We start from the raw sequence: 13829 nt of genomic DNA on the forward strand, positions 1-13829 counted from the left end.
ACTCAGGAGGCAGAGGCAGGTAGATCTCTGTGAGTTCAAGGCCAGCCTGGTCTACAGAGCAAGTTTCAGGATAGCCAATGCTACACAAAAAAACCCTGTCTCGAAAACAAAAACAAAAACAAAAAAGGTCACATTAAAATATATTTAAAAATAGAGATACAGATTTCCTTAGACTATTTTAATACTTTTTTTTTTTTTTTTTGGTTTTTCGAGACAGGGTTTCTCTGTGTAGCTTTGCGCCTTTCCTGGAACTCACTTGGTAGCCCAGGCTGGCCTCGAACTCACAGGGATCCACCTGGCTCTGCCTCCCGAGTGCTGGGATTAAAGGCGTGCGCCACCACAACCCAAGACAAGGTTTCTCTGTGTAATAAATAGCCTTGGCTGTCCTGGAACTATCTTTGTAGATCAGGCTAGCCTCAAACTCAGAGGTTCGCCTGCCTCTGCCTCCCAAGCGCTGGAATTATAGGTATGTACCACCACTGCATAGCCAAATCTTACTTTTATTTGGCAATACCACAGAACTTCATGGACAGCTAAATTATAGTTTTCCAAAAGACCAAAGCTACTGACAAAATTAGACCTGTGGCTATGTCCCTAAGTAATGGATTGCCATTTCCCTTCTCTTTCCTGAGGCCTCATCCAAAAGCCCCCTCTTCAGGAACACTTCTATGTCAGGCAAAGAACACATGTATGTACTTTATTTTCTAATATATTTCCCTGGCTAAAGGGGAAAGCCAAAATGTCCATTGTTTTATTTGTAAGACTTATAGCCAATCCTTCCTAAAATGATTTTTTAAAATAATTAATAAAAAATAAAAGTTAACTACATAGACTTCTAACCCAAAACAGTACAGATTTTTTTTTAATCATCTGACATTTTTACAGTAGGAAAAACATGCTAGAAAAAAGACACTCACCTCCCCACTCCCAATATTTAATGTTTGAGCCTAATGAACTCAAAGATTAATACAAAAGATTAAAATTTTTATTCTGCTACAGTTGTATACAGTATATAGCAATAAAGTTAACAAATATTACCTTACACGGCCTATCAATGATAAGCAAACTGAATTATGACGCATCCAAATGTCCCTACAAATTTCCTTAGTAAGTAAAGGATTTACCTGTGTCACAATGACAGGTGACAAGTCTTTCAAGTTCTGAATATGAGTTAGCAATGAGTCCCTTAAAGAAGCATGAGAGTCTGTGGGGAGCTCATAAAATGAGGTCTGAATCTTCATTTTCATAGTCTGGGCAGCAAAATAGCATGATTCCACATCCTGTCGGATCTGTAACAATTGATCAGAAATCTCCCAGGCATGAACCTGAAAGTAAATCAAAGATATCTTAAAGTATATTATTTTTATAAATAATTTTAAAGTCATATAATTTCAACATATATAGTTAGACTAAATATAATGGAAAAAAGATTTGACAAATTAACTTCAGTTTGTAGGGCCTTTTCTACAAAAGTATTTCCTAAGACTTTGTGATTTATTATAGTAAGGCCTAATGGCCTAATCAACTGAATCAAAAGACAGAATCTGGAAGATTAGAATAATCAATTCTATACAGCAGTTATAAAGGAAAATGTACCAGAAATTTCTACTAAAACTAAAACATCACTCTAAAGCTTCTAACCCTATTTTTAAGTTGAATGTTTCTTCTCTTATTCAAATGTTTTGTTCACTCTGAGACCTGAGTGTGGAAAATTTTTAATATATCTATAAATAGAAAAATATATTCCATATTGGTCTCATTGGACATACTTTTTAAACTTTAGTACCTCATAAAACAACAGGAAACATACCTTGGTTCAAGTGAAATTTTCTGATATGCTTATAAAAAGACAGTTTGACAATGATACTAAATAATTTTCAAAAAAATAAACTTGTCTATAGAAATAATAAAAAAGAACAAAACAACAAATCTGGTCACTAATAGCTAGTCATAATAAGGAGTCCTATTTTAAGGAGAGCTCTGGGAGAAAAAGCATGCAGTACACAGTAGACAGTTGACTAATGATTGACAAATTCTGATCCAATTATGCAAACTGCCTCTTCGTAACAGACTGGCAATAATACAATGAAAAAAAGGGATCAGTCTCAATTGTGAAACAGTGCCGACTTCGAAGATTTTGTTTGTTTGTTTGTTTGTTTGTTTGAGACAAAGTTATGTAGTGGAGTATAACCTGATCAGCCTGTCCCTAGCTCCTGGGAATTGGAATTACAGGTATGCAACACCATGCCCAGTTTAAGTAGTGCTGGAGATTGAACCAAGGCCTTGTGTGTGCTAGGCAAGCACTCTACCAAATAACATCTCCAGTACCATATAAATTTTTCTAATCAATTCCTTCTTTTTTTTTCTTCTTCAAATTTTCCCTTCAATTTCTTCTCTTTTTCTCTCTTCCTTCTTTTTTCTCTCCCTTCTCTTCTCCTCTTCTCTCTTCTAGCCTGGAACTCCTTATCTATCTCCTTCAGTGCTGGGATCACAGGCATGTGCCACAGTCCCAAGTCCATGGCTTTTTAAACTGTGCATCACGTAAGTGAACATGATGGTCCCAAGAAAAAGTAATTGGCAACAGTAAAAGGTTTCTGAACACACAGTGACCAAAAATTAATTCAAAACTACACAACTGGTGAGCCCAAGGTGTTTGGGGGAGTATTCGGGTGTGTTGGAGAAGACAGCCTCACTACATGCAGCCTTTGTTCTGAGCACAGTGTGCACACAGCACTAAGCACACCTTCCTGCCGCCCGGTGCCAATGAGTGCTGCCCAAAACACCTCAGCAAGACTTCAGATTATTCTGACATGGATTGTGTTTTTTACTATACATACAAAGTTTTCTGCTCTTATAGAAACATTTGAGTTTAATTAAAGAAATCAAAGACAATTATTTTCAAAGTATCTTCTCATCATGTATTCTAAGAATTATCAGTGTAACTTTGGACAGTACTGTGTCACAATGCTTAATTTTTAAAAACTTCTGTTTGAAGCCAGGCAGTGGTGGTGCATATCTTTAATCCCAGCACTCGGGAGGTAGAGTCAGGCGGATCTCTGTGAGTTCGAGGCTAGCCTGGTCTACAGAGTGAGATCCAGGACGGGCACCAGAGAAACCCTATCTCGAAAAACCAAAAAAAAAAAAAAACCAAAAAAAAAAAAAAACCAAAAAACTACTGTTTTGAGTTGCTGAGGAGTTTCATTTTAAAAGGCATTAAACATTAAATTAATTTTAGCTTGCGATTAGGACAGAATATCCTAAACATCTGCCATTTTATATTATATGCTTAACTGAAGAAAGGTCTCAGCATTAGGAATCGAAAACAAAATACTGATCAGTTCTGAAAACCACTGAAGGTGCTCTATGTCTTGCAATATCAAATGTGCAGCTAAGATTTTTTTTAAACATTTACTTGTATGTGTGTGTATGTGTAGGCATGTATACACATACGCCTTCCTTCTATATGAAATAGCTGGACAGAAAATCACTGCCTATGATATTTGACACTATGTTATATGTAGTCAGACTCAAATGATTGAGTAATGGATTTGTAAGGATTTTTCTTTCCCATACTTTAAATAGAAGCAATACACTGTATCAGTGAAAACTTAATAACACAGAAGAACTTTGGAGATAGCCTGCTAAGACATCCATGTCTTCCATTAGTGGATTAAGTGGTGGGTTTCTTCTCTAATACAGTGGTAAACTCTGTCTTTGCTATTCAATACAAGTTTAAAAAATGAAAAAATTTCTCCTTTTTAGCAATTGAGGTTTTTGTTTTTCTTTTTTATTGAAACACCAGAAGAAAATGGATTATGATATGGTGAAAATATTAATAAAGAAAATGTTATAAATATTTTATATCTGGTCAAACTAAATCCCACTATAAAAGCCACAGACTGTTCCATGCAAGAATTCACAGATAGTCCCCTGGGCCCTTCCTAAACAGTACTTTAAGAAACAAAATAGAAAGAAATTTCAGATCAGAGAGAAGGCCAAATGGGTAGAAGCACTTACACCACAAATCTGATTGATGGCCTGAGTTTGGATCCCCAGAACCACATAAACTCCAGAGCGCCATGCATGTGTCTATAACCTTGTACTCCTGCTGCAAGATGGGGAGATGGAACCAGGAGGATCCCCTGGAAGCTCCAAGGCCAGATAGCCTATAGTACACAGCATAGTGGCAAATAGTTAGAGAGGCCCTGCTTCAAACAAGTTAAAAGGTGAGGACCCACAGCAGAGCCTGTCCTCTTGCCTCCACCTGAGTGCCGTGGGAGGCACAATTAAGCCCTCACACACAGACACACACACACACACATATATACACAAAAATATTTTCTTTTAAAATGACCTGAGCAGGCAAGATGGTTTACTGTTTGAAGGTGCCTGCTGTCAAGCTTGACAGAGTTCAATGTCCAGGATCCACGACGACAGACAGCTCTCCTGACCTCCAAATGGTGGTGCGACCCACACTCACACCCATGTACATACATGCAAACTAATTACCCAACTTTCAAAAGCCAAGCTTCAGGTAACCAGATAATTAAAGTGGGGCTTCAACACTGGTGGGTGGTCAAAAGAGCAAATGAAGATTCAAAGGAAGATAAGTGGTTATGTAATATTCACATTGTCTGACAGCCTACAGTCTAGCCATCCAAGAACGAGGAAGAAAGTCAAGTGCATACAAAAATAAACTTAACTGGGAGTGCGGGGTTCAGGGTGTACATCAGAGATAGCACCCTTATATTTCCTGTGCAAGGGCCTGGGTTTGTTCCTCTATCCTGTAAATAAGTTAATAAGCTTAACTGTCTTCATATGTGCACTGGTACTATTAGTCTAAGGCTATTAAAAGTTAACATGAGTCAGGCGGTGGTGGCACACACCTTTAATCCTAGCACTCAGGAGGCAGAGCCAGGCGGATCTCTGTGAGTTCGAGGCCAGCCTGGTCTACAGAGTGAGTTCCAGGACAGGCACAAAGCTACACAGAGAAACCGCCTCAAAAAACCAAAATAAATAAATTAATAAATAAATAAAAATTTTAAAAAAAAGTTAACATGAAATAAAGTAACTGAAAGTGGACTATTTTAATTCTACTACCCTCTATGGCTTGTCAATCCAAAATTTAGAACAGAAGAAAATACAGATGTAATACAGAAGAACTTCAGGCAAAAACCAGGAGTGTAGCTCAGTGATGAGTGTTCAACCCCCAGTGCCCTCCTGCCACCAAACAAAAAAGAAGGAAAAAAGAAAGAGAGGGGCTAGGGAGAGGGCACTGTCAGTAAAGTGCAAGCAAGAGGACCTGAGTTCTATCCCCAGCATCAATTCAAAGCTGGTGTGGTGGTTACATAGGGAAGCAGAGAAGGAAAGGATCCCTTCATACAAATACTCTAGCAACTAGAATTTTTAATTTTTAAATGCACAATCATTGTAGACCATCATACCAAAAACAACAGATTTAGCACTGACTGGCAATAGAGTACATTACCAAAAATGAATGGGGAATGCCAGGTGGTAGTTGTGTACACCTTTAATCCAAGCGCTTGGGAGACAGAGGCAGGTGGATCTGTGTGAGTTCAAGACCAGCCTGGTCTGCAGAGTGAGTTCCAGGACAGCCAGGACTGTTACACAGAGAAACCCTGTGTTGAAAAAACACAAACAAACAAACAAATGAATGGGGAAAAGAGAACTGTAATTCAATGCTTTAAATGGTTAAAGATCAAATCTATTTCCCCTCCCTTTTAATAAGGTCTGGCCTTAAGTAGTTTGTGTAACTGACAGAACACAGTAGAACTGAGGTGGGACTTCAAAAGTTAGGTCAGAATTTCTGCCAAATTTCTCAGCATTACTCTGAGAATCAACTGCCACATGGGAATTCTCGACTACTCTCCTGGTGGGGAAACTTGGAAAGGCCCTGAGACTACATGGAGAACAAGAGGGTCTGGCTAAGTCTAACTTTCTAGGTCTTTCTAGTAGTGTCTTAGCATGTGTCTGAAAACTTCCAAACTAGTCCAATCACTAAATGGGTACCTCAGTGAGCATGAGCATAAGCCAAGGATCCCTGTAAGAATTCCCAACCTACAAAGTATAAGATACAATCAACTAGCTTTCATTTTAGGATAATGTGTTTCACAGTGGTAGGTAACCAAACATTATGTGCCTCCAGATGAACAACAAAATGACAAAGAGATCAAATTTGTATCTCATCAGGCCTTGGCTTCCAGCTGCCAATCTGCAAGTTGTCCCTCTGTATCCTTGAATTGGTTCAAGGCCAAGATCTCTAGATGCCTATGTCTTTCATAAAATGGCACGGTATTTGCATATAACTACACACATCTTCCAATATGGTATTCTTTTTTTTTTTTTTAAGATTTATTTTATTTATTATATAAAGTGTTCTTTCTGCAAGTTTGCCTGTACGCCAGAAGAGGGCACCAGATCTCATTATAGATGGTTGTGAGCCACCATATGGTTGCTGGGAATTGAACTCATGAACTCTGGAAGAGCAGTCAGTGCTCTTAACCTCTGAGCCATCTCTCCAGCCCCCGGTATTTTCTTTTTAATCTTAATTTTCTGTTTGTTTTTAGAATGAGTTTTGCTACGCTGCCCAGGCTGGCCTGGATTTCCTAACACTGCTGCTAGCTTAGCCTCTTGAGTGCTTCCCATATACTTTAAATTGTGGCTAAATTTAAAGAAGAAAGTTCTGTACAGGGTAGCTGGAAGTATAGTCTAGTGGTACTTGCCTAGCATGCACTAGGCTTCAAGTTTGGTCCCCAGTACCCTAAACAAACAACAACAAAAAGCAAAAAACTAAAGGCAGGTGGATCTCTGAGTTCAAGGCCTACATACAGAGTGAGTATCAGGACAGCCAGGGCAACACAGAGAAACCCTGTCTCACCCTGCCCCCCCCCCCAAAAAAAAAACCAATAACAACTGTGCAATGTCTTGTGATAGTTAATCTGATGTCAGAAAACTCAACTGTACCATTCTTATAGACTTTTTTTTTTTTATTATTATTATGTTTGGGTTTTTTGCCCCACCCCCACCCCAGCTTTGTCAAACCTTTGAGTACAGCCATTTGGAGACTGTAAAACATGCATTATCTGTAGACTCAACAAGGAACAAGCCACACAGTGGCTTAGTGGCAGACATGATGGAGATTAATAAAGTGTCACGGGAGTGACGTGGTTCTTGAAAAGCTTGTAAACCTTGGAGTAGGATCTTAATCATGTGAAAAACAAAGCTGTTCATGTATACTAAATCAATTTCACTGAAGGAACAAAGTACTTTTTAATTTTAAAACAAATAAAAATCATTTGTTTGTAGAAGATTCTCATTTGCAACTTTGTCCGTTCCATTTTCACAAACCTTAATTTAAAAAAAATTAAAGCCGGGCGGTGGTGGCGCACGCCTTTAATCCCAGCACTCGGGAGGCAGAGGCAGGCGGATCTCTGTGAGTTCGAGGCCAGCCTGGGCTACCAAGTGAGTTCCAGGAAAGGCGCAAAGCTACACAGAGAAACCCTGTCTCGAAAAACCAAAAAAAAAAAAAAAAAAAAAAAAAAAAAAAAAAAAATTAAAAAACCAAAATATGCATTTTGGAAGTTGTATGTTTATCTGAGCAATAACTAAGATTTATTTCTTTTGTGGCTGCTGAGGTGTATTAACTTTGAAGAAGATAATGTCTCCAACAATATAATTTCTGCCTTGTCTGTATTTTCCAGCAGCCTTGACTACATTTTTAGAACCTTCCTCTTTTTTTTTTTTTTGGTAAAATAACATATGACAAATTTTATTTTGGCTCTTTTGGATCCTTACCCTTATGTTCAGATTATTGAGATTTTTTAATATGCAAAAAAAAATCAAACATCTCTCTAAATGAAACAGCTAAAAATTTGGCTCTTTACTGAACATGTGACATATTTGGCTTTAAAAACAAAACAAAACAAAAACAAGTAACTTCAATTAAGTTTAGTTATGCAAACTGTTTTTCTGCTAGTTGCCTAATGTTCATGGACAGTCTACTTCCATGGTATACAGTACACAACAGGATTGATCATTAGTCCCATAGAAATACTTAAGTAAAACAAGAAAGATATTTGGGGTTACATTAAAATCATCCACATTTAACTAAACAAGTCCTATTAAAAAAAATCATCTGTGTCAAAAGCACTATTCCATTAGTACCATGCTCATTCTGATCATATCCAAAAACTGGAGAAATAACTCAAAACTAGAATGTAGCCAGGTGCCCTGCCAGTCTGATGTGAATGTCTAAAAAAGTATGACAGAAAATAAAGAATTCTGTTTTTTAAACAAGGAACTTCTCAGGAGACTGGAGGGCGAGGGGTGGGGGGTTTGCAAGAAATCCATCAGCCTGGTTGGTGGCAGCCTGGTTGGTGGCAGTTCTGTCAAACTGACAGTACAGAGAATACCCAGAAGATGAAGGAGCAGCCTGTGGTGCTGTCTCCCTACAGGTTTCGAGGAGACAACCCTTGGATGTAACAAGTGGGGTGAAGGGGAACTTTGCTATCACTCCACCATCAAATATGGAATTCAACATTCCCATTAAGGCAGCAAAACAAAAGCCAGTCGCAAACATGGCCTTCATCCCCACAACTGACAGATCTCGTCTGCTCTTTAGTTCCTCTTCTTATCTTTCTTTTTCTGTGATTGACCAGCTAATTCTGTTATAGGTTCCTTCTTTGCTAATTTTTGTTTTTCCACTTCTACCTTCAATCGCTTGTCTATGACTACCCTGTAAACCAGGACGCCCTGGATGAGCACGCAGAGCTAGAAATGGTGAGCAGCCTGTCTGCAAACGTGGTACTCATTCCTGTCCATCCTGTACTCACACCCATCACGAGGGGAGCACTCAAGAGCCAGAGAAAGATCTGGAAGAGGCTTTGCAGGACTGACCCCAGGGACCACTCATAAACTGCCTTTTTAAAGTCTTTGTATGTCATTGTTTCAGCCATAATGAATCCCTTTCCAAACTCTGTGTGAATCTTTCCTGCAGCCTGAGGAGCCTTCGTGGCTTTCCTGATGGTCCATGCATGAACGTCATCTGGGCCTGCAGTGAGAAAGTATTCCAGTTGACGTGCTGCAAACCCAGCCTTAATGACCTTTGCCAAAGCACTGTGTATCCTGGTTTACTTTTCCACTTCCAGCCACTTGTGTCTCTCCTCAGCACTCAATTTTTGCAACTTGAGTTCCAAGGTCCCACTAAAAGGAATGACCATGGCAACTGGGTCATGATTGTCTTTAACTCTTTATCCTTTATCAATCTTTTTTTTTTCTTTTCAATATAGTCTTTTTCAGAAAAATTAACCAAGTAGACCATTGGTTTTGAAGTAAGAAATAAGTGTTTTTATTCAATACTTCAACCTCTCAGTCATTCCAAACATAATAGAAGTGAACATGTTTCTTTTGATCTATAAACCCAGAATCTGACTTTGCATATTATATCATATTCAGGCTTCAGTTTTTTGGGTCCCCGCCCCCCTTAAGACAGCATTTCTCTGTGTAGCTCTGGCTGTCCTGGAACTTGCTCTGCAGCCCAGGCTGGCCTCGAACTCAAGAGATCCTCTGCCATTGCCTCTGAGTGCTGGGATTAAAGGCGCGCGCCACCACCGCCCAGCTTGAGCTTCCATTTCTTATCTCCTCTCACAGCCATCTATAATGGGCCCAATCATTTATCCATCTTTCAGCAGAAGCTCTTCATGTATTATTTCTACATCTCAAGTGGGATCTATGATTCATGATCTCATCATCTTCAAAAGCATATTAGATTAAACCCCATCACAGGTACTAATATGAGATAAAAAGGCGTTCACCAAGCTCTTCCCATTGTGAGCTCCTTTCATAGGCCAGTAATATCCACCACATTTAGAAAAGCAGGAATCTTCACTGGTTTGTGATACTGCAACCTTTCATCTGGCACAGGAATGCTACTCTCATTGTGGTAGATGGTATAGAGCGGCAAGTTTTCTGCTGAAGCTGACTACTGGTTAACACATTGAAAAAGGTAGACTTCCCAACATTGGAATGCTGGGAATCATGTTGAGTGCGCACGATTGCATGGGGTCCCGGGCTACAAAGACTGATGTCACTGGCAGCTGGAGGTAAGGAGGAAAGTGGGCTGTTTTTTGCTTTTTTTTTTTTTTGAGCCCAAGACTCACTCTAGCCCAAGCTGGCCTTGAACTCATGGAAATCCATCTGCCTTAGTCTCTCAAATATTGGGGTTAGGTGCATGAGCCACTGCATCCAGCTTATCTGTATTTCTGATTTAAAACCACTGCCTCTTTAAAAGCAGAAATTTAAAAAATAAGGAGAAAAGGGGCAGGAGAGATGGCTCAGTAGTTAAAAGCACTGACTGCTCTTCCAGAGGACCTGGGACTGATTCCTAGCACCCACAAGGCAGCTCACAGCTGTCTGATGCCTTCAAGCCTCTGCAGGCACCAGGCACACATGTCACGCAGACACGCATGCAAGCAAAATACCCATACACATATAAACATAAATAAAAATGAATGGGCCGGGCGGTGGTGGCGCACGCCTTTAATCCCAGCACTCGGGAGGCAGAGCCAGGTGGATCTCTGTGAGTTCGAGGCCAGCCTGGGCTACCAAGTCAGTCCCAGGAAAGGCGCAAAGCTACACAAAGAAACCCTGTCTCGAAAAACCAAAAAAAAAAAAAAGAATGGAACCAAAACAAAACAAAAATTAAGGTGCCTTGGGAAAAGTTAAACATTGTTTAACTTGTGAATAGGAATGCAAATTGGCAAACATAAAAGGCAAAGAGATTTATTTTTCTAGAGCTTTTAATAATACTGGAATTTGTTTTGTTGTTTGTTTTTAATATCATTTGGACACCAGGCATGGTGGGGCATGCCTATAATACGAGTGCCTGAGAGACCGAGGCAAGAGAATGCAACATTCATGATGGCCTGCCAACTTAGTAAGACTTTGTATCAAAATGTACTTTAAAAAAGAGGAAGAGCAGATGACCTGAGATCACTCTCCAGAATCCATATTCAAACAAAAAGAACTGGAGGAAAAAAAAAAAAAGACAGAACTGACCTTACTGACCTTACAAAATTGTTATCTGGCTTCCATACATGCATTGTGACACACACCTGCATTCACATTACACACACACACACACACACACACACACACACACACACACACACACACACACACAGAGTAATAAGGGCTGGACAGATGGCCCAGCAGTAAAGAGCACTGGCTGCTCTTCCAAAGAATCTGGATTCAGTACCTAGCACCTACATGACAACTCTCAACCATCTGTGACTCCAGTTCCAGGAGATCTAATACCTTTTTCTGGCCTCTGAGTATCAGGCACAGACATGGTATACATATACACATTCGAGAGAAACAAACATCTAAAATAAAAACAAATGCAATCTCTTTTTTTTTTTTTTTTTTTTTCTCGGTTTTTCGAGACAGGGTTTCTCTGTGTAGCTTTGCGCCTTTTCCTGGAACTCACTTGGTAGCCCAGGCTGGCCTCAAACTCACAGAGATCCACCTGGCTCTGCCTCCCGAGTGCTGGGATTAAAGGCGTGCACCACCACCGCCCAGCGCAATCTTTTTTTTTTTTTAATTTTAATTTTATTTATATTTAATGTGCATTGGTGTTTTTTGCCATGGGTGTCAGATCCCCTGAAACGAGTTACAGACAGTTGTGAGCTGCCATGTGGGTGCTGGGAATTGAACCCGGGTCCCCTGGAAGAGCAGTCAGTGCTCCCAGCTGCTAAGCCATCTCTCCAGCCCGCAATCTCTTTTTTTAAAAGGTAATTTTTAAAAAAAGTCTTGGTGAGATGGACAGTGGTGGTGCACGTCTTTAATCCCAGCACTCCAAAGGCAGAGGCAGGCAGATCTCTGTGAGTTCAAGGCCAGTCTGGTCTACAAAGTAGATGCCAGGACAGCTAGGGATACACAGAGAAACCCTATCTCAAACACACACACACACACACACACACACACACACACACACACACACACACACACAAAGAAAAAGAAAAAGAAAAAAAGAAAGAAAAGGAAAGAAAAAGTAAAAAGAAAAAAGTCTTGGCAAATTTAAAAAGACTAAAATCACAGAGAGGTTGGTGGCTCATACCTGTAATCCCAGCAATGGAGAGGCTGAGACAAAGGACTACTGCAAGTTCAAGCCCAGACAATGCTAGCTAGCAAAGCCTTGATTTGTTGGTTTAAAAAAAAACCTTAAGATCAAGAGCAAACTCTATTCAGTATGGTACTATAAATTCTAATCAGCACAATTAAGCAAGAAAAAGAATAAAAGTCATCGAAATTGGAAGAAAGATTAAAGTGACCTTTGCTCAAGGATGGCATGACCTAATGTCAGAAAACTCCCGAAGTCCTTCATGTGCAGAACAAAGAGTAGACCCAGCTAGGGCTTAGCTTAGTTGGTAGAATGCTTGTCTAGCATGTACGAAAACCTGAATGTGGTCCTCAATACTAGATAAACCATGTATGGTAGCACATGTCTAGAATCTCAGGAGCTCAAGGCCAGCCTGAACTACACAAGAATCAGCCTCAAAAGTCACCACCACCAAAGAGAGATGTGGAATAAACAGAAGAAAATCATCTTGGAGGCAAGCATGGCAGTATTTCCAGTTATCAGGAAGGCTAGAGTAGAAGGTCTGTTTAAGTCCAGGGGTTGGAGGTCAGCTACAATAAATTTAAAAACAAAAATAAAAAAATAAAGCTAAAAATCTATGACTGACCAAATTGGGGAAGTCTCTCTATGTTAGAATCTACCATTATATTAATATTCAATGTCTTGAGAATGAGGATGGTTTCAAAGAATGTGCTTGTTCTTACAAGACATAAGCACAATATTTAAGGGGTGTAACAATAAGGTCTGGAGTTTTTCTCCCCAAGGGCAGAGTGGAGAAAACAAACCAAAGGTTGTAGGTTTCTTTTAGGGAAATAAAAGTGTTCCAAAAATCAATAGTGGTGATACAGGCACAACACTATAAATACACTAAGACTGTGCACTTTATGTAGATTAGCTATGTGTGAATTTTACCAAACCTACTTTAAAAAAAAGGTAAAAGTAATTATGATACGTCTGAATATGTTAAGAGTAATAGAATGTCCAATGCCTTATGTTATCACTGATTACTTAAAAGATATACAAAGTGAAAAACAAAAACATTGTATTATACATTCAAGACCGCACAGTATATAAAAGTAAATTATCTTTTCTTAATTAAAAAAATTTAGGCCGGGCGGTGGTGGCGCACGCCTTTAATCCCAGCACTCGGGAGGCAGAGCCAGGCGGATCTCTGTGAGTTCGAGGCCAGCCTGGGCTACCAAGTGAGTTCCAGGAAAGGCGCAAAGCTACACAGAGAAACCCTGTCTCGAAAAACCAAAAAAAAAAAAAATTTAAACTTTCTCTATATGCAGAAAATGGATGAGACTCCAGGTCACAACTTCTACACAACTTAACTATGTTGATACACACACTATAAAAGCTTCAAAAATTTTCCAGATAGTCTATTTAAAAATGTTACTATGAGAGATGTGGATCCACCTCAGGGGTAGCGTGCTTGTAAACCCAAAGCCCTGAGTTCAGTCCTCACCTTACCCCATCCCCAAAACTCTAACATAGGGCAATCAACTAAGCACAGACAAAGAGGGAAGTTAGGAAGGCCTGGGAATGCAATACAAAACCCTAGGCTTGATCTCAGCACCACATAAAGGAGGCGTGGTTCACACCTGCAATCCCAGATAGAGGCAGGAAGATTAGGAGTTCAAGGTCATCCTTAGTGCTACAGAGAATTTGA

General features: G+C 39.6%; 1 protein-coding gene and 1 pseudogene across 1 annotated transcript in view; both read right to left on the reverse strand.

Moving 5' to 3' along the window:
* Positions 1 to 13829, reverse strand: part of Tnpo3 (transportin 3) — an 83964-nt gene that overhangs the window by 52037 nt on the left and 18098 nt on the right. Inside the window, exon 2 of the mRNA XM_059257488.1 lies at positions 1125 to 1325. Within this exon, the coding sequence (XP_059113471.1) occupies positions 1125 to 1325 (201 nt within the window). The remainder of the gene's footprint in view (positions 1 to 1124; positions 1326 to 13829) is intronic.
* LOC131905555 (obg-like ATPase 1) lies at positions 8075 to 11368 on the reverse strand (annotated as a pseudogene).

The sequence above is a fragment of the Peromyscus eremicus genome, chromosome 3 (genome assembly GCF_949786415.1).
Source record: "Peromyscus eremicus chromosome 3, PerEre_H2_v1, whole genome shotgun sequence".
NCBI classification, from domain to species: Eukaryota; Metazoa; Chordata; class Mammalia; order Rodentia; family Cricetidae; genus Peromyscus; species Peromyscus eremicus.